The 24,969-nt window shown below is 40.4% G+C and overlaps 5 protein-coding genes and 1 pseudogene across 7 annotated transcripts; 2 read left to right on the top strand and 4 right to left on the bottom strand.

The window, feature by feature from the left end:
- Nucleotides 1-3,343, bottom strand: LOC135943626 (baculoviral IAP repeat-containing protein 7-like). The gene is made up of 5 exons (XM_065490268.1): nucleotides 1,487-3,343; nucleotides 1,199-1,363; nucleotides 424-619; nucleotides 335-363; nucleotides 1-270 (listed from the first exon to the last, which is right to left on the bottom strand). The coding sequence occupies exons 2-5, from the start codon at nucleotides 1,335-1,337 to the stop codon at nucleotides 92-94; spliced, it is 543 nt and encodes a 180-aa protein (XP_065346340.1). The 5' UTR covers nucleotides 1,338-1,363; nucleotides 1,487-3,343; the 3' UTR covers nucleotides 1-91.
- Nucleotides 3,344-5,917: 2,574 nt separating this feature from the next.
- On the top strand, nucleotides 5,918-7,671 carry LOC135943625 (aurora kinase C-like). The gene is made up of 5 exons (XM_065490267.1): nucleotides 5,918-6,293; nucleotides 6,348-6,539; nucleotides 6,593-6,892; nucleotides 6,947-7,178; nucleotides 7,232-7,671. Exons 1-5 carry the CDS (start codon nucleotides 6,166-6,168, stop codon nucleotides 7,346-7,348), a joined length of 969 nt encoding a protein of 322 aa, XP_065346339.1. The 5' UTR covers nucleotides 5,918-6,165; the 3' UTR covers nucleotides 7,349-7,671.
- Nucleotides 7,672-7,977: 306 nt separating this feature from the next.
- Nucleotides 7,978-12,910, bottom strand: LOC135943008 (cleavage and polyadenylation specificity factor 73-like; annotated as a pseudogene).
- Nucleotides 12,911-13,228: 318 nt separating this feature from the next.
- On the top strand, nucleotides 13,229-17,935 carry LOC135943011 (uncharacterized). 3 transcript variants are annotated; one of them, XR_010575153.1, is made up of 10 exons: nucleotides 13,229-13,375; nucleotides 14,332-14,451; nucleotides 14,615-14,773; nucleotides 15,165-15,231; nucleotides 15,519-15,627; nucleotides 15,737-15,869; nucleotides 16,191-16,338; nucleotides 16,533-16,702; nucleotides 17,567-17,643; nucleotides 17,701-17,935. XR_010575153.1 is itself a non-coding variant. In XM_065489397.1 (6 exons), exons 2-6 carry the CDS (start codon nucleotides 14,344-14,346, stop codon nucleotides 15,801-15,803), a joined length of 510 nt encoding a protein of 169 aa, XP_065345469.1. In that variant the 5' UTR covers nucleotides 13,229-13,375; nucleotides 14,332-14,343; the 3' UTR covers nucleotides 15,804-16,087. The 3 variants fall into 3 exon arrangements, 1 of the variants encoding a protein (XP_065345469.1); XR_010575154.1 differs by having other exon boundaries at nucleotides 16,191-16,382; XM_065489397.1 differs by lacking the exons at nucleotides 16,191-16,338; nucleotides 16,533-16,702; nucleotides 17,567-17,643; nucleotides 17,701-17,935 and having other exon boundaries at nucleotides 15,737-16,087.
- A 197-nt stretch (nucleotides 17,936-18,132) lies between these two features.
- On the bottom strand, nucleotides 18,133-21,842 carry LOC135943009 (receptor-type tyrosine-protein phosphatase kappa-like). The gene is made up of 14 exons (XM_065489395.1): nucleotides 21,584-21,842; nucleotides 21,243-21,532; nucleotides 21,025-21,189; nucleotides 20,409-20,543; nucleotides 20,209-20,349; nucleotides 20,029-20,153; nucleotides 19,844-19,979; nucleotides 19,688-19,789; nucleotides 19,507-19,636; nucleotides 18,868-19,076; nucleotides 18,703-18,816; nucleotides 18,510-18,655; nucleotides 18,324-18,459; nucleotides 18,133-18,272 (listed from the first exon to the last, which is right to left on the bottom strand). The coding sequence occupies exons 1-14, from the start codon at nucleotides 21,642-21,644 to the stop codon at nucleotides 18,198-18,200; spliced, it is 1,965 nt and encodes a 654-aa protein (XP_065345467.1). The 5' UTR covers nucleotides 21,645-21,842; the 3' UTR covers nucleotides 18,133-18,197.
- Nucleotides 21,843-21,876: 34 nt separating this feature from the next.
- LOC135943010 (uncharacterized) lies at nucleotides 21,877-24,697 on the bottom strand. The gene is made up of 13 exons (XM_065489396.1): nucleotides 24,534-24,697; nucleotides 24,366-24,479; nucleotides 24,088-24,255; nucleotides 23,765-24,033; nucleotides 23,578-23,708; nucleotides 23,441-23,514; nucleotides 23,042-23,356; nucleotides 22,890-22,988; nucleotides 22,713-22,835; nucleotides 22,526-22,663; nucleotides 22,327-22,464; nucleotides 22,159-22,277; nucleotides 21,877-22,101 (listed from the first exon to the last, which is right to left on the bottom strand). Exons 1-13 carry the CDS (start codon nucleotides 24,571-24,573, stop codon nucleotides 21,892-21,894), a joined length of 1,938 nt encoding a protein of 645 aa, XP_065345468.1. The 5' UTR covers nucleotides 24,574-24,697; the 3' UTR covers nucleotides 21,877-21,891.
- Between the last annotated feature and the right edge of the window lie 272 nt (nucleotides 24,698-24,969).

Here is a 24,969-nt window from a genome sequence, read left to right as displayed (position 1 = left end):
TTTATTTATATTTAAATGTAAACAGGATTCAAACTTAGAAACTTATTCAACACATTCTTTGGATTTTTTTCTTTGGGTGGATTCTGCTGTACTAAAAGTATGTTCTGAGAGAAGTTTGTATTTCCTTCCGGCAGACCGGACAGAGGCTAAGATTTGGAGCGCACTGCACACAAGTGACGAGGTGTCCGCACGGCACGAAAACAATACCAACAATGTTATCTTGGCACACTGAGCACAGGTTCGATTCGCTTCTGACTGACTTTTCTGCCTCTGCAATCATTTAGTTAACACTTCAGAATATAGTGTTGTAATCATTGTAATCGGAATCAGCTACCTGTTTTCTTCGAGGGTGGTGTGTTGTCTCTGGCAAAAGAACAAAAATGCGATTGAATTTCCCATAAAATGGAAAGATAGTTTACTCACTGTCTTTTAACTGGGCGCACGCCTTCTTTCTCTAGGATATTTGCAACGTTGGAGGCCCTAGCCTGTTCCTGGCTGATGTTTTTGATAAAGGGGCAGTGCGGATACCAGCGTGCGTGCTCAACCCACGGATCGTCCGTCGATTTCCAGGTGCGGAGTCTGCAGTTGCAGTGGAAGCATATCACTCCGTCGTTCCTTCCTGGATCAGAATTCAGCAAGATTTAGAAACCAATTCGTTGCATAGGTTTTTCGATCGTCTGCGGTTCATTTTCTTTGCAATTTTCATAGGTGTATGTGAAAGTAGCAGGTTTTTCCGGTTTTTTTCCGGATACACAATTTTAGCCCGACATTTAAAATAGTTTGATTTTTGATTTCATTAAAGTTATATATAAAAATTAATAACATATTTTACTTGGAAAATCCATGCAAAAATAAAAAAGTGCGTATCAACATGCGAAAAGCTTCTCATGTTTTGATTAACAAAATGAAGCAGAACATCTTTTAACAAAAATAGGCAAGTTTTCTCATTTTAAAACAATATTCACTGACATATTTTTTGTTTGTCATGATTGTAAATAACATTTTTCTTATTTTTAATTTAACTGAAAACAATTGGTGTGGAGTAAGATATCAAAATACCCATCAAATCTGTCTTTTGAATTTGCCCATATTGTTTCATAGAAATAATTACTATGGCCATAGAAAAATCAACAGTTTAAAAAAATGATTAAAATTTAATTCATATTTGCACTCAAGCAGAAACATTAAAACGCCTCACCACTGTAAAAGAATCCAGCAGCTGCCATGGCAATTGGCGTGGGCTTTTCCTTGGGCCAGCCAGAGAAGGTAGCTAGCCTCGCTGGCATGGTCTGATAGTTGGGGTAGGCCACAGCGACAGACCCATTACAGTTGCCCATGCTTCCAGGCAGCAACTCAACAGATCCTAGAGATAAAAAAAGGATTTTTCAGTGTCAGACACATATATTTAGCACTGAAATAAATCATAATTCACTGGCAGTTATGTTAGAGAGGAAAACAATAATAAAGTTGAGTCAAAATAACTGACCACTCACTCACTCCAGCCAAATTGTGAAATATTAAGTCTGTGGACGTCCCAACACTTCCCCCGTTGTCTGAAACTGACTAGCGAGGGTTATCTGCCCATGCAAGTGTATAACTTTCAGCTTTAGCCCGAAAGAAAACATATTATGCGTTCCAAAAAAACCTGTGGTGCTCTCGCCGCTCGATGGCGTGCGCGTGTAGGTGCCAAAACTTCTGTTTGTGTTTATCATGCTAACAAATTTCAAAATAATGATAATTTTCTTGATTACAGGCCTTCCATGTAGCGGAACATGCACACTTTATTTGCTTGTGACACAAACACTAGCAATGTATGTAAGTTTCATAATGACATTATGCTATATCTTGCATGGTGTAGGTCGTCTCACATTGATATGTTTTTTTTTGCTCTTTTTACCCTGGACCAGGAAGGGCGCGCACTGCACTAGCACGGATGCTGAAACCCGGGTCCCAATAACACCGCGAACGGAAAACATGGGCGCACCAGGCCGCACAGGGACCCAGCCCACTCAAGGGCCACTTGCCTCCGCACCGAGGACTGCTTATGTTTATTTAATTAATTTTTTTTGTGTTACTAAATTTGAAAAACATGCGGAAAGGAATGAAGGAGCTTCACTTTCTGTACCGTTGTATATGTCTAGCGACCCGTGTGCTAGGCTAGTGCCATACGAATCCACGGGTTAAATCAAATGGGAAATTGGGACCAATCAGCGACCTCCAAATTTAACACGTAAAATCCCATAAGCAGCAAGTGGTAGCCAAAGTCACTTAAAAGTGGTGGGAGAGCACGGGAATGTGACAGCGACTTCAATTTTGTACTTGTTTTGTTCCAATTATTGATTGGAAAAGCTGATTGCTGATTGAGAATAAACAAAACAATCACGTCTGTCAAAATGTTGAATTAAATACAGTATTATTTAAATATGGAACACGAAGAAATTTTGGTTAGGGAAATTATTGTCATGGCCGTCGAGTTAAAAATGCGCACCGCGCTCGACAAACACCAAGATTTATTTATTGTGACTACAATGAATTTGATTTTGTTGGCCGAGCTATTATTTTATAAAAGTGAGTGAGTTACAAAGTGAATATTTTACTATTTAAGTCAAAAAGTAGATCTCCAATATTAAAATTTGTGCGCTCTTATATACTATCTAGTTTTGGATCTGGAATAAAGAAATAACTTTTACCTTATAAAATATAAAAACAAAACTAAAACAATTAAATTGTTATAATTACTACATATGCACTTTTGCTTTACAATTGGGTTGGGAGGTTGTTGCAACAACATGTATATACCATTATGGTTTATACATATGTTTTTTCCGGTTTTTCCACGATATTGGCCACTGCCACTTGAGGTGTATCGAAATCCACCGATCGCCTATATGACTCTGACAGAATAAAACAGCCAAAGCAGTGAGCCCAGATTAGGAAATAACTATGACTAGAATAGGAAACTATCAATATTCTCTCTTTCCCAACTTTTTCTTTGGTTTTCTTTTAAAAATGAAAACCAAAATGGCGTGGGCTTCGCCTTGGGCCAGCCAGAGAAGGAAGCCAGACTCGCTCGTATTCTCTGGTATTTCGGGTTGGCCACAGCGATAGACCCGCCAAGACAGTTGCGTATGTTTCAAGGCGGCAACTGAACAGGAACTATAAGTAAAAAACAGGATTTTCAGTGTCGGACACCTATATAGCACTGACATTGGCGATTTTATAAGTACGCTTAGACAGGAAAAGAAATAATCTTAGTTAAAATATTTGTTTCTCACCACTCACTCTGGCAAATTGTGAGGATGTTAAAGTCTGTGTACGACTCCCACCCACACTTCTCCCGCTGTCTGCAGTCTGCAAGTGAATCGCGAGGGCTGTAGGTGCATATGACAAGTTAATAGCTATTGCAGATAGAAAACACGTTATCCGTTCCATGTGGTGCTCGCCGCTCGATGGCGTGCACGTCTATAGGTACCAATCCACCGCGGCATAGGGAAAAATAACATTAAATCCACCGGGATTGGAGACTGAGGTGATATACCCTCTAATTTCCTCCCTCGCAAATTTCCGTTTGCCATGTCTTATATATTATCCGAGCACGAACGCCAAACCACAATCACATGCATTTCTATATGAAGGTGCTGAGAAGGTATTAATAAAGCACCGAATGCCTGTGAATAATTATTCCACCGCAGAAATAGGATTTTTGCGTTGTTGCTGGCTGAACGGTCAGTATTACTCTCATTTCATATGTATATACCTGAATGGGAATGTGGATATGGCAAAGCAGGAACAGAAAATAATTTTTGTCGGGGTAGTCAGAAACTCTCTTTTTCTCCAACACAATATGAGGCCTACGCACAATTCCATTTTCTTTCCCTCTGTTTATTTTGTTTTTAATTCCCCTAAACGCGCCGGACAAGGGTTAGCAGCAACTCAGCCTCTCGGCTTCTGCGGCCCTTGCTGAGTGAGTGTAAGGTAGGGTTGGCAATATCAATATCGATATATCAAAAAAATTTGATATGTCAAATATCATATCAGTTATCATGGCTGATATTTGATATATCATATCAGGCTGATATTGGGGCGGATCACGGCACCGTTTTTTAGCTCGACCTTGAAACGCTGTACAATGCTTGCCTTATGCCCAGCGTTGCCATTTTTTCTCAAGGTTGCGTTGCCGTGATCCGCCCCATTGATATCTAAGTCGGATATCAAGGTTGATATTAGTTGACATTTTTGACCGACAGATGGCATTTTTCATGCCGGTTTTCGCATAAAAGTTTAGGATCAAACTGTACTTTCCGTCCCCAAACATGGGCGTAACCGATATTGAAGTTTTCGCAATGCACAAAGGCGCGAAAAATGTCTCAGCTGATCGATCACTGATGATCTCTCAGCTGTGGTCAGCTTATAGTAGCTTTTGTGTTGAATGAAAATTAAATTAAATTGTTTGTAAACAATGGTCAGCAACGTCAGGTAGGTCAGGTAAAACCCTGACAACAATAAAGGCCACCCACGCCAGCTGATCGGTCACAGATGACCTCTGTCAGCTGGCAGTACCACATTTATTTTACTTGTTGAATTAAAATGATAATATGTAACAAATTGTTTGTAAACAATGATTTTAGATTTCAATGGTGAATAATTAAGAACTTATTGTAACTAATCCAATCAAAATGTGTACAAATAGCGCAAATAATATTGCGAAAATTGCTCTGATGATGGCATAGCCCCAAATTAAAAATTGAAATACTTAATACAAAACAGCTGCTACGGTTTAAAGTAATTTCATTCTGATTTCTCTTATGTGTATCTATTAAACTCAATTATTTATTACCAGATAAAGGTTGAAAAGCACATTATGATGTGGAGAAAAACACCCCAATATTTTAATTTGAAGAAAAATTGACGCTCTCACATTATCAGCTGATATTGTAAACATCAAACTCAAAAATTAATTTTAAATGGCACAATTAAATTATAATATTTTATTTATTACCTAATAATAGCTATTAATTAATTAATTAGACACCCATGTGGCGGGTAGGGGGGAAGGGAAAGCAGCCAGATGCAAATTTTGGCGCCATATGGTGGGATCCGACACACCCCCTTCTCAAACATCTGTTTTAAAGGCGCGCAACATTTAAATTATTTGAATACTCATCCCATATGCCTGCGGAAAACCGCCATTTTTCAAATGTTTTCTTATTTAACCGATATTTATGATAAAACCGGTGAAAAATGCTTAAAAAATCGGTTTTTAAGCCTTAAAAATAGCCATAACCGGTTTCGGTTCATCCGGCAGCCATTTTTTGATCATCTGGAAATATCATCGTTGATATATCAAATTTTGATATTTTTTCGCTGATATATCAGTGATATTGATATTTCAAATATCATATCAAATATCGATAATTGATATTGTTTTTTTCACAAAGTCACAACCCTAGTGTAAGGGTGCTGGTGGGCAAACAATAATTTAGCGCCAAAAATGGCTCAGTCTGAAGACCAACAGACAGCGCACTGCGCAGTTTATAACACCGAACAAGTTCCCGCATTCCCCGCTTCGCTCACTTGGCATTCTTCATTCTTGTGAAGTCGATCCGACTGATATATGTGCGGTGGCCGCAGCAGCTGGACAAACACCGACACGAGGCTCGCTGCCGTTCCTCTGCTGCGGTGAAAACCGAAAACCGGTACTAAAATGAAGCAAGGTCAAGCGGAAAATTCGGATTTTCTGAATGAAATTTTTATTAAAATAATTAATCATGTAATTCAGCTAATTTTAAATATTTTTTGATGCTTCAATCTTAATTTTGAACTGTTTTAACAGAAATTCTTTACGTACATAATCGGTGTTTAAAAAATTCATAAAAATCGCCTCTCTCTCATTGGCTGGTTGGGTCTCGTGGTGTAGTGCGATGGCCGCACGCCATTGGCTGATAGTTTCCCTCTCGATCTTCGTTGCGTTCAACAGCCAGGTGGTTTTAAAACGGCTAACGTGAATAATTCTTTCAACTAATTTTGACGATTTTCTCCATTGTAGTGAGTCCAACAACCCGTTTTCTCGTATTTATCTCATACTTTGCGCTTAATTGATTTGTGAAACGCAGTTTTTATCGAGAATCACCTCATTTTTCACTCAAAAAAAGGAGTTTCTTCGCCATGGCTGCGAGTGTCAGCACAATGTCCAGGATGGAGCCGCCTCAACAAACTACTAGTTTGATGCAAGAAAAGGAGCTGATGGAGCGGAGGATGCTGGATGAGATCAAAAGGCGCCGTGACGCTGGCCAGTAAGTCCAATTTAAACCGTCCGTAATTAAATTTTTAAAGCGAAAAATTCGCAGGGACTCTTGGGCTCTGGAGGACTTTGAAATAGGCCGTCCCCTGGGCCGAGGGAAGTTCGGCAGGGTGTATCTCGCCCGTGAGAAGAGCACCAAGTACCCTGTGGCCCTGAAGATGATCTTCAAAAATGAACTGGTGAAGCACAAAATGGAGCAGCAGCTGATCAGAGAGATCGAAATCCAGTCCCACTTGAAGTAATTTTTTAATTTATATCTAGCGTCTTTAATTTACTCAAACTCGTCTTCAGGCATGAGAACGTCCTGCAGATGCTGACATACTTCGTGGACGAAAAGAGGGTCTTCTTGGTTCTGGAGTACGCCTCCAAGGGCGAGCTGTTCCGCGAGCTGAACGCGCAGAAGCACGGCCGCTTCGAGGAGCCAAAGTGCGCCAAGTACATTTACCAGGTGGCCAGCGCCCTGCAGGCGTGCCACGACTGCCAGGTGATACACAGGGACATCAAGCCCGAGAACATCCTCATCTCTGCCAGGGGCAACATCAAGATTGCAGACTTCGGGTGGTCGGTGCACGACTCGTCCCTGACCAAAAAGTTCGGAATTTATTTAAAATTTGGTAAATGATTAATTTATTAAAATGTAAATAGGAGGAAGACCATGTGTGGAACCCTGGACTACCTGGCGCCGGAGATGGTGAAGAACGTGGAGCACACGCACCTGGTGGACAACTGGTGCGTCGGCATCCTCTGCTACGAGCTGCTGGTGGGCAAGCCGCCCTTCGAGAGCAAGTCCAGCACCGAGACCTACCAACGCATACTCAGAGCCCACATCGACTTCCCGCCCTACGTCGGCACCCTCGCCAGAGACCTCATTACCAAGGTAATTCTTTTGGTAAATCAATTGTTTTTAATTAAATTATTTTGTCTCTGTAGTTGCTCCAGGTGAAGCCTGAGAACCGCCTGTCCCTGAAGGAGGTGAAGGTGCACCCGTTCATCGTCAAGCACTGGCCTCTGAAGAGCGTTGATGATGCCCCAAAGCCCGCAAAGTGAATTTGAAGACTTGTCAATCTCCTAATCTTTATTTTGATCTGTACATATTGTGGTTTTAATCAGGGTTGCATTTGCTTTCCACCCGTTATTTTTCACCACTCAATTCCTTTCTGTGAAAATCTTTAATTTGTGGTCCGAGTGGCCAAATTTTCTCCCAAAATTGTTCGTTAACTGCCTCGATTTCTCTCTGTAAATTTTTAAAGTCAAGGTCATGACTAAAAAACGCGGTTTTTTGCAACCCTGTTTTAATATTTTAGTTTGTGTAGATAAATTAATGGCTGCGATCTTTCCATGCTTTAATATAATAAGAAACTAATTTTGAATTTTGGTTTTTTATTTTTTTTTTAACATAAATTTTTAAAGGCCCACTTTGACGAAAATTTTGAGCACACGAATCGATTCCTGAGGGTCGAATTAGGTAAATTTGATATTTTACCGACCAAAAAGTTCAGCGTGACGTGTGCGTAGCACTCGCGGAACTTTTTTTGCCGCCAAATAATATGAACCTTTTGTGCGCGAACTACGCATGCGTCAGATCTGGTGGGGCAGCCGGCCAGCGGACGCAGATGGAGAGGGGGAAATAAATATGTGCTTCGCATCTTGTCAGCAAGCGAGCGGCGAGAGAAAATAATGTGCGTCGGCTGGCCGGCCGCCCCACCAGATCTGACGCATGCGTAGTTCGCGCACAAAAGGTTCATATTATTTGGCGGCAAAAAAAGTTCCGCGAGTGCTACGCACACGTCACGCTGAACTTTTTGGTCGGAAAAATATCAAAATTTACCTAATTCGACCCTCAGGAACCGATTCGTGTGCTCAAAATTTTCGTCAAAGTGGGCCTTTAAGGTTAAGTGTCCACTTTTGGTGGTGATAGAGAATTGTACAGTTTGGACACGGCTGTCTGCACCACTTGCTGCAGCAACTCGTCCTCTTCGCACAAGACAACCTGCGGAATTGGAATTTGAAATTAAAACTCAGGTGGAATTCGAAAAAATGGTCTGCTAAGATTAACTTATCATGCAATATCTATTTCTATAAAAAATACAAAATCCCATTTTAATTAAATTACCATGTGCTCGAGGTCGATGTCTGCCTTTTTGCCATCGACCGTGACATGTAGTTTGTCTCCCTTGAATATTTTGGGGACCGAGTCCTCGCCGAACATGTCCTGCAGCATCTCCATGAGGCACTCCTTGAAGTGCATCCTGTCCATCTTGGAGGGCGCGGACGGCATCGCTTTTGGCACGTCCTCCGCCGACTCGGCCTGCAGAACCGCCGCCAGCACCTTGTCTGCATACATGTCGTTCACTGGACTCGCGATCCACTGAAAACACATAAATTTACAGACCCTTCTAGTATTAGTTCATGATTTTTACCTCAAGGGTGACGCATTTGTCGACAAGGGTGAGATCGATGCAGCCGAAAATGCACAGTTTCTTGTCCTCGAGCGACTCGACCGGTCCAGCCAGCTGCGTCAGGATGTGCTGCAGCAGGTTAATTGGCCCGTTGTAGTGCATGCTCTGCCGCTGCACCACCTCCACCTGGCTGATCACCATGTCCGAATACCCTGATTTAAAATTTCGTTAGATTAAGAAAAATTAATGTAATTGTTTTATTTACTTCCAAGGTCGCCGGGATCCAGCAGTAAGTAGTTAAAGTTGCGTTTGACAAGAATTCCAGATTAAATGTTTCCTGGCTTTGGCGGCTCAACTGCCAGGGTGCCCATCACCTGGAATTTTAATTAAATTCAATAATTGGCTTCGAGATGGCGAAATTAAACGAAAGCAATAGTACTCAGGACGCGTGACCTGAGGAAGGTCGGTGAAGGGTAAGGGTTACGAATGTTTACCAAGCATCGCCGAATGTACCCGAAATTACTGAAAAAACATTAAAAATCGGCTTGGGAGCGGATCTCAGGTCGCGGGGTACCCTGAAAAAGGTTGTTTGAGTACCGCAGGAAAAAGCCCTGCTCAAGACTTGTCAGATGAGGGGTCGTGGTCAACGACCAGATGAACGGCCGAATTTTAAGAAAAATAAAACCATTTTCGTTGTGTCAAGCTGAAAAACCGTAAAAAATTAATTTTAATTTTTCTATGGGCGCGAAAAATCTGAAAATCGGATTCCAGACCAGCGGTGGTTCTACACGTGCGATGGACTTGGTAGGATCATATAAGTTTCCTCCGTTCGGAAAAAATGGCGAATTTTCGATTTTCCATGTAACCTTATGGACAGAAATTTCAAAAATCACGTTTTTCAAACTTTAAAATCAATCTAGTTCTTGGATTTTATTTGGATCGGCTTGTATTTGGTGTCAAAATGTTCCCAGGTAAATTTCGCGTTGTTTACACTAGTTAGCTAGGCAGCATATCCGGGAAATTGGGCAACACGATAAAAATACTTTGATTTTTGCAAACAATTGCCAAAAAAAAAATCGTAAAAAAATCTAAAAATGGTTTGATTTTGGATAATCGAACACAAGCAGACGCGCCATACCAAGGGGCATCGATTGGTACTAAAGTCGAGGCCGTGCGGCCCATAGGGCCCCGCCCAGGCCCCGAAAACCACAGTTGGCAAATGTCACAATTCGCATTTTCTCGACCTAAAAAATTAATAGCTTGGCTCCTATCGCTTGTAGAGTAAAAAACCAAAGTTGGTTAGACTCGCGTCAAATGGTAAATTTCGCGTCAAATGGACTTCAATAAGTGTTCAGCCGTTGCAATACTGAATTATTTAATGCATAGAAAGATTAATTTATTAAAGTCCCTGTACCTTGGCTTTTTTCTCTCCTTGGAAGTAGAGTTCAACGGCCACAGTATTGCGAGGATTATAAATCTGCATCTTATTTTTAGGGTCCACCTCGAATTCTATGATTAACGCAGTCTTCAAGCGGCTCATCTCGTTTTGCTCCCCATGAACCAATACCTAAAAAAATCAGTCGTTGTTTTACTCCAAACTAAGTCATTTCAAAACGCACAATATGAGGAGGTTTGAGGATTTTGATAAAGTCCCTGGTTTGTTGGTAGTCCGTGTGTGCCGAGAAGGAAATATAGTCGACCGACATTTTCAGCGGCACCTTCTGTCCAGCCATGGTCGTGATTTCCTCCGGCTCGGACAGAATCATTTTTGCCAAACAATTCCTCCTTCCACACAATAACCTTGAAAATGTATATCATATGATTCAATTTTTATTATTTTATAAATTTAAATTATAATCACCTGCTCCATTTTTGACTCCATTTTTGTGGTCGGAGCACCAAGACTCAAAGAGTTCTCTTGACAAACCAGTCTGCATCATTCCTGGCGGCGAGGCCATCACCACGCAAGGACCGACGTCCTCAAAATGATCGATGCCCTGAAGAAATAATTGGAATTTACGGTTAAATTTATATTTTTTTCAATTACTTTAAGGTTGGAGATGTGTTTGAAGATGAAAGGATTGCTGATGGCGATTTGGTTCTTGATCTTGTCGTTCATAGCGTTTATGTAAGTTTGGTACACGGCCATGCACTTCTTGGCCAGAGAAGATGCGTAGTAAATCGGAACGTCGTGCAATTCGGGGTGCTGACTCCAATACTCATCTGTCAAGAAAATTATTACAGGGTAAATTGATTTTGAATAACAGGAAATTATTTTTTATTCGCCATAGAAACGTTGGAAAATATTTTTTTATTTAAACAAAATAGTTTTCTGACGTTTCTACGGCGAATTGCTGGACTGATTTTGGTTTTCAGAACGTCTAAAGAAAGAATGTTAAGTGAAGGAATGCACAGTAGCAGGATTTGAGTCTTAAATCACTGCGGAAGTGCCTTAAAATTGAATTTATTAAGAAAGTATACAGTGGCGCCATCTGTTGGCGGGTTTTAACACTATGAGAGATGTTTCCTTTGGCTTTTCGGTCTGGGATTTTGGTGTTAGAAAATACTAGATTTTTTTATGTGCGTGAAACCAAAATGTCCGGCATCGAAACAGCTGAAATAGGCAGCCGAAGAGGGGGGCGTAACCGAGGGAATACAATATGGTGGCGCACCACGCCCCCTATGAGCGCCATAATTGTATTCCATCGGTTACGCCCCCCTCTTCGGCTGCCGATTTCAGCTGTTTTGACGCCGGACATTTCGGTTTCACGAACATCAAAAATTCAGCAAAACATCTATTCTTTTTGAATACCAAACAACCCGGTTTAAGGAAATTATCTAAATTAATTATTAAAAAATTAAGGGCAACATTTCGAGCAAAAAAATACACCATTCCAGAATTTAAAATTGAATGACCTGAGGGTCAAACTTCTGAAAGGACTCATCAAGTCAATTTCAACAGTTTTTGGCTGATTGACTGCCCCGAATGTCCATTTTGAAGCTGTTTGCCACCAAAATTTCAGGCTTTTAGACGTTTGACCCACCTAAAATAAGCAGCAGTTCCTGCGCTCTCTCGAGGGCAAAGACAGGAATGAGGCAGCGGCCGCCTCTTGTGACAATACTGTTGACAAGACTGGTGAACCTGTTTTCTCGCTCTTCGCGCTTCTCGTGTATGTGCGTTGTGCGTTCCGCAGGTGCTTTCCTGGATTCAGAAAAAAAATATTCCTCCGTCTCTCAAAATAAATTAAAATTAAATACTGTAATTAAAACGTCGGGTTGGACATTGGGGATTTCAGCAGCCATCAAGTGCCGGTCCTCCTGCCGCGAGAAATCGCCAGTGTAGAGAACCTTAACGCCGGCGATCTCGATCATGAACATGGCCGCGCCCAGAACGTGTCCCGCGTTGTACGCCCAGAATTTCACGCCCATCACGTCCTTCTCCTCGTGAAAGTTGATCGTCTCGATTTTGTCCATCGAGCTCTCCAAGTCGGCCTCCGTGTACAGCATCTGCTATGTTACTGTGATCAAAAATTAATTAAAAATAAATTATTATTAAATTATTTCCGTACCTGACTTTGATGTAATCTGAAAGGAGCCAGCGGTAAATGGCTTTGGTCGCGTGCGTCATGAAGCAGCGCCCTTTGAAGCTCGTCTTCTGCAGAAACCAAGGCAAAGCACCGCAGTGGTCAAGATGGAAGCTGAAATATAGCAAATTTTTAAAATATTCAGTTGAAAATTACGTAACATACTGCGAAATCAGCAGCAAATCGATTTCGTCCGCCTCCGCCAGGTCCACAAAGGGAAGAGCGTCCATGCCGGACAGTCCAGGGTGGATGCCGCAGTCGAGCTGAGGAGAGTATTAATCAACAGCCGTACAATTCAGGTCACACGAACCATTATTTTCTTTCCCTTGAACTCCAGCATGATGCAAGATCGTCCAACCTCCTGTCCAGCACCCCTGGAAGAGATCAGACATTTTTAGACTAAAAAATCCCAGCGAATCCGAGATTTTACAGTGGCCTGATGGACAAAAGGTCGCTTTCCTCGGCCGGAAGGATCGACTCGACCTTCACCTTCGCTGCCATTGCTGCCCGGATCAATAATTCAGGCTGAAAACCCAAAAACCATCAACATCAGTCACCGGCTTGTGTGTTTGTTTTGATTTTGAAGGCAATGCTGGGTTGGTGTTGGTAGCTCAATGTAAATAGTAAATGGAGCAGCTGCTCGCGAGAGGTTTGCCGAATTTCAGCAACGCTGCCAACATAAGATTTTTAAGAGGATCCGGGGGTTGATCGACTCGGGATGGGGTTGAGGATTTTCCAGTTCTTATATTAATTTCTCGACTTTTGAACGCATTTTTAAGATTCGATGGAACCACCCGTAACCCCATCCCTTAAAACGAGTCGAGCAGTCCCCGTATCATGTTAAAAATATTAGGTTGGCAGCATTGCTGAAAAATCTCACATTACAAGCGGTCAACATTCATTCCATTCGTTTTCTGGCGTTGGCGTTGGCGTTGGCGTGCCTGCGCCTGCCGCCTGCCTGTTGCATCCGTCGGCTCAGACAGACTGACAGACAAGACGCGCTGATTGCTTTGCACTGAAAAACATTCGATTTAACGGATTTCACACGGATTAAACTCCAGCTTTCGTCTCATCGGTTGAAATTTGCTTCGGTAAGTTGTTTAACTACACAAATTAGCTGCATTTCCGCGATTTCAACTCACACTGGCCGAGTTTTCATGCTTGCAAAGCTACCCTCTGCCGTGATGTGACATGTGAAGCGCACATGAGAGCCCTCTCTCATTTATAAGAGTAATATTTCACATCTTATCTGTCCCAATATCATTGGTATATTCTTTTTGGATCGATTGTCGACTGCAAATGGTGCCAGTGTTGGCAATCATCGCAGTAGTATCTTTAGTGAACGTGAACGCACAATAAAAAACTGATTGCGATAGGTCGGGGCCATATTTGCTCAGGCCGAGGACGCCGATGCGTATACAGTGTGTAGTTGGCTCTGGAATGGAATACACATAATATTGGTGGGAGACCGCGCGAGATGGTGGCTGTGCGTGCGTGCGCTCACAGTCAGTGTTTGACAAAAATAATAATTTTCAATTATCGATTTTAATAATTTTATGTTTTCAATCCACCGATTTTTTTCCTCCTTGATGTTCCGAATTTTTTTTAAATAACTACTGTTTATTTCTCAGCTAGATAAAAAATGTTGAATATAATTAAAACCAGGCTTCATTTTAGATAAAAAAATGTTATTAAAATCTTTATTTACTTCCATGGAATTAATTTAATATTCTCTGCTCATAACTTAGTCTTCAAAAATTGTTGGAGAAATTGAGGCAGTTTAAAAGAAAAGAAACCGCTCAGTAGAGGAAATTTGCAATAAATACAATTCTTTTATACCTTGCCCAAGGAATCGGTAAAAATTGAGTGGTAAAAACCAGTGGTGAAAAAAACGGGTGCGGTTAAGCAAGTGCAAGCCTGTCCTTTTTAGCAGGATTTTAGACATTTTATGATGTGTGTGATTATAATGATGTTTTACAGCAGAAGAACAAAAAATAATTTGATCACTCAAATTTAATCAATATGAAATTGTTTTTTTTTTTTGCAGACACTTTCAGCAATGGTTGGATGCGAAAACCGCGATCCCCGGCTGCAGAGGAGAGTAGAGGAGCGACAGGGCAACGCGGACGGCTCGCTTTCGCAGCCACTCGCGATTGCCGCCGAAGTCGTAAGTTTCTGTTTTCGTTATTATAGATAATTCTTGATTTGTAATCGCAGTGGCGAAAATCCCAAATCCAGACTCGACAATTGTAATTCTTTGCAGCGGCCGTACAGAAATATTTCACCCTTTTTGGCCAGTTTCCGAAGTGCATAAAGTTCTCTTTTTGTAGATGCAGGATCATCGTATGGACCTGGCGGCGGCAATCGCAGACAACCCTCAGTTTAACAGAGGGTTCAACGCCATGAGGAGGGAGCTTCACCCTCTAGGTCTCGCCAGGCGCCTCGTGGCAACCTACTCCTCCTCATCTTCCTTTGCCCCCTCAAACCACGTAAGGACTCATCTAATATAAATTAAATTGAATCCATGCAGGGCGACATTTAAAAACTATTTGATATTTTGAATGTAATAACCAGTTTATCAATGAATAATTCGTTCATTATTTGCATTAATCAGAAAGGGATCTTGCTAACAGTAAAATTTGAATTTTTCAAATCTTCTAAAAATTCATACCGCTTATTAGATCAACTTTAGCCTGAAATGAATCCTAAAAAATCAGTTCGCACCACAGGATTTTGCAGTATAAATCCTCTTTCAGCTGAAAAAACAGCAGGTTGAAGATTATTAAATTTGAATAATTATCAATTTTTCTAAATATGTCGATTTCATTCGGATCATGAATATTCTCTTTGGAATTGAACAACATGCTTTCTGTCCTTCAGCCGATTGTCGCGTCCAGAGCGGAGTCTGTTGGCCATGCCGGCCTTGTGGAGGCACCCTGCTCGTATGGTAAGCTTCAGAAGGTTCAACTCTGGCTTTTGGAGGCTTCCAAGCCACCCAGCTTATTTTTTTAATCTCCTGCCCGACAAAGAATCAGGATTTTGAAAATCGGATTTTAGCCGAATTGCTTTTTTTGGCCGTTGAATGAAAATATATATTTAAAAAAATTTAGAACAGCCTAATTTCATTAGAGCCAATTTTGCTTTTAAAAATTGCATGTCTAATTCTATTTTGGCCATTACTAGACCCAACGCATGACAGACTAAATTAACAACAAAGCTGCTGTCTGATTACAGCTGGCATAGTAGCTGCCGCACCGTCAGAACAGTCGTCGAGGAAGCGCGCCCTTTCGCCGAGCCACGCTTCGCAAAGCGAGCTGCTGTCGAAGCAGTTCAAGGAAGACAGGTGTGCTGAACATTTGCCAGTAATTGCAACTCAAAACTTTCCTCCCCTCTTTAAAATATTAAATTTTGTAGAGACAGATGTGAAAATAATGTAATTGTGTGCCCAACAGGCTGCGTCGCCAACAGCAAGGCTCAGCAGAGCGGCGGTTCGCTTCAGTGCGAAAGCATCTTTTTTGACGGAGACTTCTGCTGGAGTATATAGGGGCGTGACCCTTTTATTAAGGGTTTTGCAATATGTGAAAAGTAGGTTAGCGGTGCAAATACATGTTTTATTGTAAAAATATAGACAGACAATTCGTTATGTTTTGAGTGATGCCAAAACAGTCATGAAAGAAATAATTGATGTAAATTTAGTGATTAAGTTTAAATGTAAATATTAAAGTTAGTGCCACTCCTGCACTGATAGTCCTCAAAATTAGAATTAATTAGGTTTAAAATATATAAATATTAAATGCATTTTACTTAAAAGTTGTTGAAATAAATACAAAATTTTAACTTTAAGGCAGAAAAAAAATCGAATCATTCTGTGCACCTTTTTACTGATCACCCTGTGTATTTTGACAGAGCTGGCTCGAGCTCGAGACCGATTTGGGTAATGGATTTAGGGGCGTGGTTTCCAGCTGCTCATGCATCTCCCAACGGCGACCACCCTCGGCAGAGCTGCTTCCTCGTCCAGCAGAGTCTGCAACTAAATGTGAAGTTATATCAGCAGGTCCAGCCAAGTATATTTGTAGATATATAATTCCCAAAATCTCGGTACGGAAAATTATTAGTTCTGCGTGTCAAGTTTTGTTGAAAAATTGTTTTTCACGTTTCTAACTTGAATGAATTGAACTCTAATTCTAGATTGAATTCCTTTAATGCATAAATATTAGATCCTGACACTGATGCGGTTCCAATTTTCAGGTTGCCTTGATCGACATGAGTTGGAAAATTTTCTTGCTGACTTCGAGAGAAGAATCAGAGGCCAGCTTCATCATGAGACGATGAGTCAATCAGCTGTCTCCTCTGCCAGTGGCCAATCAGCCCAACCTTGAGAGGACCTCTCAACAGAGCTATCTCTTTAGAGAACCCTGGTATGGTTATCCTTTGACATTTTAGGTTGAATAAGTGACAACCTAAGCCTTAGAAGGCCCTCATTTGCGCTAAATATGTATCAAATTTTGTATATAAATATTGATAAAGCGTGCAAATTTGCGCTTATTTTTATCTAAAGAATCAAATTTTTAGTAATTGCCCACAAATAAGGGGAGCCCCCAAATTTCAGGGTGGAAAAACCCCGAATATTATTTTTACAAATTTTTCCAGTTTAAAATTTTTGATCCAAATTTTTTAATTGCAAACGAAATGAGTGGCTTCCACCCCTTTTTTTAAAACAACATTCATGAAAAGTCGGTCGAAACAAATTCGTAAAAAAGTTTGAACTGTCACAAATCGCAATTTTTCGACTTTAAAAATTAATAAATCTGCTGCTATGGGTCGTAGAGTGAAAACCAAACTTTTTCAAACTCGCTGTGAAATTCTAAGTACCAAATCGGCCCGCCGCCGACGGACAAAAAAAAATCTGCGCTTTTTTTTAAAGTGTTTTGTTTCTTATTTTTTAATTCACCAATGGGTTAGATTCGGTTTCTGAACTAAAAATACGCCTCCCCAGGATGGGACGCGTCGATTGCTTGGGTTTGGCTCCAAAATTCGCAACTCTGCCGATTTCTTCTCGGGAATATCAGAAACGGGTTTGGTCGAGTTGCCAGATTTGTACAAATTGGAAGTGTAGAATTTGAATCAAGTACTTGGCGTGTGAAAATTTTTAAAATATATGGCACATTTTGATCAAATATTTAACACACAGAGATTGGTTTTAGTTAAAATTTGTATATACTGGGTGGAAGAAAAATGTTACCTAGCCAAATTTAATCATGGTTTTTCTTCTCTCTGTGCAGGGGTGTCGCATTTGAATTCCAGTCGTGTGTCCAGTCTTCAAGTGACACAAAAGAGGGTCGAAATATATCCTGGCCAGGTAAAAAGAATGAAGCCTGTTGAACGTTTACAAAACTAAATATAATTTTTCTTGCAGGCCCACGGAGGCGAGGAGGGAGAGAAACGCCAAATTCTTCACTCCTCTGTCAGGGCTAGCAGATGAAAAGCAGCCTGATGGACATTCCCTCCACCTGCTTGCCAGAGAAGGTAGGCAAAAGGTTATGTGTTTGTTTCGAGACGGAAGCGAAGAATCTAGTCATTTTTTTATTGAAAGACAATAAATCCCCTTAAAAATTTACAATGTTTATAATAAAACCACATGAACATTTTGCAATTCATTCAACTTGTATATTTTTTAAACAAATTTCCTTAAATATTTTACAATAATTAATTTTAGTTTATCATGTTAAGAAAACGTCATCGTTAAATTTTTATTTCTGCATGAGAATTCACTCAAAAATTATCAAAATTAATTTTAAAAATCGATCCCACGGCCAGTAATGGGATGATTATAATTAAAAGTCATCACTGGAAATTAAATTAATTATTTAATCATAAATTTCATTGATCAACCTATATTAGAAAATTGTTTCTTCATTTGAAGTTCCCGTAGGTATCAAATGATTCTAAATACATGCTGGCTGCTCTGTACAGCAGATTGAACTGGAGCTGTAATCAATAATTTAGCTAAATTGATAAATTTGAACGAATAAATTATACCTCGGTCGAAACGAACGCCGGCCTGGATTTTCTCAGAGTTCGAACGGCCAAGCCGACATCGACCTTTTGCTCCATTTTAATTTTTTCTATCACAAAGCCGATCCCAAGAAACAGGCCGCTGGCGGTCACTCCATCACTAAAAGATTTAATTTTATTTAAAAATTAGGTATGGTTTTTTTTGCTTACTGGCAGACGATTGTGATGCTATCTTTTTCATTTGTGATTTTAAGCGTTCCCCAGAGCTCAATAAGTGACTCCAAATGAGGCGGAGCAATTTCGCCAGGCAACCAGCCAAACACACATTTCATGCTGACTTTCTTGCATTTCCCTTTCTGAAAAAAAGTCAATTACTCTCATGATGTTTAAAAAAATATCATACAGAATTAAGAACGAATTCTAGCGTTTTGAAGTATTTTTCCTCTTGGTAATCATCGTAGACAACTTTGATGTCGCCAAAGACAAACGTGCCTTGTTTCGTTGGAAGGAAAATACCCTGAAAATTAATTATTTAATCCTATTTTAAGATAATAATCCGTAAAAATACGTCTGAAATATGCGGTTCGTTGAGGACGACGATTTCTTTGACGTTGTACTGGTCGATCATCCTCCAGAAGTCTGCAATCGTGTTTTGCATTGGCACTTGCGTGGCAATGAACTCCTTCGCTCTTTTGTACCCGTCGACGAACACTGCGTTGATGAAACTCATGGTGACAACATTTCCATACGGAAAGAGCCGCACGATCGCGTTCGATGCTTCAAAAGTTTGGAAATTAATTTCCCTTGGAAAAATCTAATTAAACACCCGTCTTTGACGTAGTTTCTGGGCACCAATCGATTCTTGAGGGTCGAATTAGGTAAAGTTGATATTTTTCCCACCAAAAAGTCCAGGGATAACTTTTTTCCCGCCCAAACAATATGAATGCGAGAAGTGCGCATGCGTGAGAGCTGGCTGGATGTGACAAAGTCATTCGTACAGGCACAGTCGGTCTCTCTGCAAGTGCTCAAACAGCTCTGACGCATGCGCAGTCCTCGCATTCATATTATTTTGGCGGGAAAAAAAGCTCTCCCAGTGCGCTGGACTTTTTGGTCGGAAAAATATCAACTTTACCTAATTCGACCGTCAAGAATCGATTGGTGCGCTCAGAAACTTCATCAAAGACGGTTTTCTTAACGATTTTCTTACATGAGATCAGGTCGGGATATCTGCATTTTTCCACGTCGTTCTTCACTGGCAATTCGGCCCTGTTGAAGTCTCTCTGGCATATTGCTAAGAGTTTTTTGAAGTTTTCCCTCATCTTCTGTTTGTTGTTTGCCTGCGATTTTTTGGCTGGATCAAATTTTATTTAAATAAGCTGGGATTTTACCATTAATTTCATGCATTCTTCGGGAAAATTGGCACAACTGACTTCAAACTTAGGATTGACAATGCTCTCCACGAGCACCAAGTGCGCGAACTCGAATTGTTTCTATAGACAATTTTTGGTTTTATATATTACGCAGGAGGATAAATGTATATTTACCAAATTATCGACTAAATTGACTCGTTGGTAACGCATTTGCGTGAAAATATTGGCGACGTCGATCCGGTTGTAGGAACGGAACATCCGGAGACAAGCATCAATCAGAATCACTGTCCCCGTCCTCCCAACTCCAGCACTAAAAATACAATAATCCTCATTTTCTACCAGCTTTTATTTTAAAATACCTGCAGTGGACCAAAATGGGGTGCTGGTCACTATGTTGGGTAATTTTCTCGATAAAAATAGCCATGGACTGCGGATAGAGCGGCACACCATGGTCAGGCCAGTTCGTGTAGTGCAGCTGTTCGACCTATTGACCTCATTTTTTTACTAAATTTATCCCTTTCATTGCATAACAGCTATACCAGTCTGTTAGTATTATCGCGCGAAATAGATAAGGCTCTGGAGACGTGGTCGGCGTTGATTTCCTCTCTGACGGTGCGAACGGTGACTCGGCCGTATCTCGCTTCCTGCGTTTCGTCCGGCCAGTATTTCTCGCACTTGTTCTGCGGCACAAATTATGTATTTTAATCGCAGCCAGCCACACTCGGCGCAACCGCAAAACCTTTCCGCTCTCCACCAGGTTCGTCACCATCACGATCAAAGTAGTTTTCTCCTGCCACACCATTTGCCAAAAGTCGTCCAGGGTGTTCGCCCTCGGCCCCTGACTGGCGATGTAAGCCCTCGGCCGTTTGTATCCCTTTAAATAGAAAATATATGCTCGTCAAAAACATTTTAAAAGTTACTGTCAAGTGCTGGAAAAGAGAGGACACATTGACGTCATCACTTCTCAGGGTGATGCTCAGGGTACGTTGATTTTCTTAGTGCCCCAGGGGCCAATCCCGGTGGATTTATTGTTAATTCTCCCTGTGCCGCGGTGGCTTGACACCAGGGGTGATTTTCTGGCTGCTCATTGGAAAATGATCAAAACAAAAACAATCAGGGATATCTTGAGTAGTGATGAGACTCTTTTAAAGGTTGACTGACTCACCCTGAGTTACCAGCAGAGCTATAGCTCCACTTTTAACCTCAGGAGTAACGAGTCAGCGAGCAAAGTGGTTGCCGTGGCCATGTTGACTCAACTCAGGGTCAGTTACTGAGGATTTTCCCCCTGACCTCTGAGTCAACAGCCAAAAATTCCAACGACATTTTGAGAATAATAAAAATTAGATTTTAATTACATCGACGTAATTGGCGTTGATGTAGTCAGAGTTTTGGTCGCCAGGCATGAGCTGGAGTTTGACCCTGGAAGAGTCGTACGCCGCCAAATTCCCATAGCGGTTCTTCTTCCGGTTTTCCGGCTTTGTCCCATCATCCCACGGTTGCGTTTGGCCGCGAGGAAATTTCTAGCCGAAAACAATAATTTAAACAAAATTTCCCCATAAAATAATCATTTTACCTCGTACTGGTCTTTAAGGGAATTATTATTAAGTGCGGCCAGCAAGTATTTCTCGACCTCCGTCGCGTTTGCACTGGGAGGAAGTTCGTAAATGTTTTCCTCGCAATCGGGACCATTGCTCAAAGATAGCGGTGCTTCAGCGTTGATGATAACCGTGTTGTTAGTGAAAGCTACGGCGTTGCCTTGGTTTTTTGCCTTCCATTTTTTGAAATAAAACCAGGCTCCAATTGCAATCAACAAAACCGCAACAAGCAACCCTACGAGCGTCGTTGCTATCAGAATGACGTTATCTGAAAATAGAGTTAAATTTAAATTTTGGCTAAAATTGTCAATTTTCTTACTTTTTGGGGGTGGACAATGCGGAGTGTAGCTCAGAGATAGAGGATCGACCGTATCCTGCATGTTTAGAGATAAGGTGTACTCATTGCCGCAGGTGGCTTGGTCTTCGTCGAATTTGAAATCAAATTGCCCAACGGTTTTGTTCAAAATTACGTTTTTCTCGCTGTCTAAAACGGTTAAAAATGTTGGTTCGCAGTATTCTTCTTTCAAAGTGTCACTGTCGACCAAACTTATAGATCTGCCTTTAATTTGTACATTTTTTGAACCTGTTGTTCGAATAAATAGAGAAATTCATTGAATAGAGAAATTATTATAATAACTTTCCAAGTTGTTTGCAACTCGTTGTAACATTAAGCGCTTTTCCGGGTAAAAAATTTTGATCGTCGTGATGAGGTTCATTTTCAAAGAGGGCAAATCTTATGTTGTAAAGAGTTTTAGCTTGCAAACTTGCGATCATATAATCTACATTCTCTTGGGAAATGTGCAATTCACTCTCATCTCGCCATTGTTGATCAGAATCCTTCGAAATAAACAGAAAGATATTATTAAATTTAATCGATCCCTCGATGAGTTAAACCTTTTTGATTTGAATTAAAATCCGCCCGATGTTTCTCGTGCCGGTTAAACTTTTAGACACGTCCAAGATTATTTCATTTGTTCTTGCAGATTTTAGTTGCGGCTCAGCCGTTTGAATTTCTGTAAATCAAAAAGGAAAAATATTGTAAAGAGAAATAATTTTAAAAACCTTCCAAACAGTCTGGGTATTTGTATCCTTTAATGCAGCCGGCTCTGCACGTTCCGTCATTCAGATGAAATGCTTCATTTAAACAGTATCGATCTGAGATTTTCGAGCAGTTTTGCCCATATGACCTCCCAGTGCATTCTAGAGCAAATTAAATCTTGTTTAACAATTGTCGGCTTTTTTAATTCTTCAAGGTGCGAACCTTTTTCACAGAGTGGAAAAATGAAAGCTCCCGCGCATCCTGCCAAACAATTTCCATCAATGTGATTTATCTCGTTACTCGTGCAGTTTTTCGTTGAAGTCTGGTCGCAATTAAAACCGTATTTGTTGCCCAAACAGCCTGTAAATCTAATTTAGTAAGAAAGAAATACAATTTTTATTAAAATTGCCTTTATAGCAGTTGTCTCCGTGAAATCCGGCCAAGCACGAGCAACTTCTGCTCTGGTCACACGCTCTCACTCCAGCACAATTGTATTTAAACTTGCCACATCCGGAGGAAAGCTCGGAAAGCACTTTAATTGTAGTTTTTTTTATTTTTAAATTAACTCTATAACTAATACACATACACTGCATTAATTGAATTTTGTCCTCTGTCGGATCAATATTTTTATTCACTAATGAAGAGCAATGCGTCATAGCCTGTATAGGTCTTATCACCGTGTAACCTGCAAATAAAATTCAAAGGTGAGTATATTTTCCAACTCACAATTTCACTTACCTTCTTTGCAGAATTTGACCGCGCCAATTACAATCTCGATAATGTGAGCAGTCAGCTTGACTGCCCAGCCTCTTTTAAGTATGTGATCTCTTGAACTTATTCTCTCGGTGATCCATTCATCAGTTCTGTTTTTTTGTATATCCTTCTTGAATTGAATTTTCCTCATTTCATCAAATATCTCCAAAGACAGTACAGGTGTTTCTATTTTGACGGGTCTTATCAGGAAAATGACATCAATGCATAAAAAATCTGACGAATCTTCACTTAAAAGCAACTCCATCGAACTTTGCTTTGTCGAAGAATGGAGGACGTTGTCTAGAAATATTAAACACGACAATTATTATCTCATTTCATCAGATTACTATCGAAACCCATAATTTCAACCAAATAAAAACGTACATGTATGGACTTTGAAGAGTCCTTTCGTATTAGTCCTGAAAGAGACGAAATAATCCAAATCTCTCTTCATTTGGCTGCAAAATAAATAAATATAATTTTTTCAAACGTTTTCACCAAAACTCTGCTTTCTTTAAAACCTGTGTGGAACGAGGTGAGCGTAAATAACCTTGTCCGTTATGGTTAATGCATCATTTCTATTTGAGCCATGTTGATAAATTTTCAGAGTGGCGTGTGCCCATTTCTCTCCTTGGCTAAGAATTGTATTGTTCTGAAAAAGCATGCTTTTGTTAAGAACCAATTTCACACGTCTAGAAACAATCCAACCGTTGTAAGTGCATAGGGATTACCACAGGTTGGATATAAACTATCTGAAAATTCAGGAGGTATTTTCGTGCAGTATCTTAAACCAGAAGTGTGACCAACACCCCATCCATCTATAACAACGTTCAATCCTTTTGCAAATGTTGGATCATCCGTAAATAGGAATTGTGCTGAGTCGTGGGCCAGAATTGAAAAATGCTTTGTGAAATTTTGGCCTTTCGGAATGGTAAATTGAGGCTCAAATCTTTTCTGCGCTAAGTAAACTGGTAAATCTAGAAAAATGATGAATCATAACGTCTGTGAATGTTAAAACAGTGAAGTTTTACCATTCCAACGAAAGTCAGTAACCAATGGAAAACGATCGGACCAATCGTATTTATTGAACTGTGCTGTATTCCAATTTTCACATCCTCTATCGAGCACCAAATTGCAATCGTACTTAGCGAGAGGAATATCAGCTCCGTTTAAATCCTTCACATCCACTTTTGTGAAATCTGCAAAATTAAAATTTTATCTCTGACCCATCTTTTGCATCGAAAATAGTTACTTAGCAATTTTCAACTCCATTCATAGATAAACTAAAACAAACCTATAGTATATTTACCTTGATAATTATCCAGATTATTTTTTGCGAATGCCACTGCTTCATCTGAGACGCAGAACTGCAGCGTCCTCGATTTTCTAAATTCAAACAGGTATCCATGCGCGCAGTTGAATTCTGAAAAATGATTTCATATGCACAAATGTACACGCACAATTGCATGACACGCACCTTTTGCCATGAGCAAAAGAATCAACGACACGCCCAACATTGTGAATTTCTCTCAACCACATCAGCGAAAGGCAAGCACTGCACTAAAAAAGCGACAAAGGCAACCAAAGTTATGACTTAATTATATTACGCCACTTTCCTTATGTGGTCACTTTTATCATTTCCACTGTGTGAAAAACGCAGGCCTGAGCAGTGTATTATGAGGAGACAGGAATAATATAATTCACGCAAGGCTAAAAATATTCATAGATTAGCTCCAAGAATTAAAATAACGCACATCCTCTTCACACTGTTGATAAATCCTAACCCAGAGAGCACTTTTGATTGATAACAATAAGTGAAAAGCGAAAAGCACCAAGGAGATTTTTTTTCTAGACAGGATACAGACTTCTCTGACATCCTTGGAACTTTAAATTTTTTAATTATTAAAAACAAA

Source organism: Cloeon dipterum, chromosome 4 (assembly GCF_949628265.1).
Source record: "Cloeon dipterum chromosome 4, ieCloDipt1.1, whole genome shotgun sequence".
Taxonomy (NCBI): Eukaryota; Metazoa; Arthropoda; class Insecta; order Ephemeroptera; family Baetidae; genus Cloeon; species Cloeon dipterum.
Note: the sequence above shows the minus strand (reverse complement) of the source record. Positions and strands in the feature narration are given on the sequence as shown.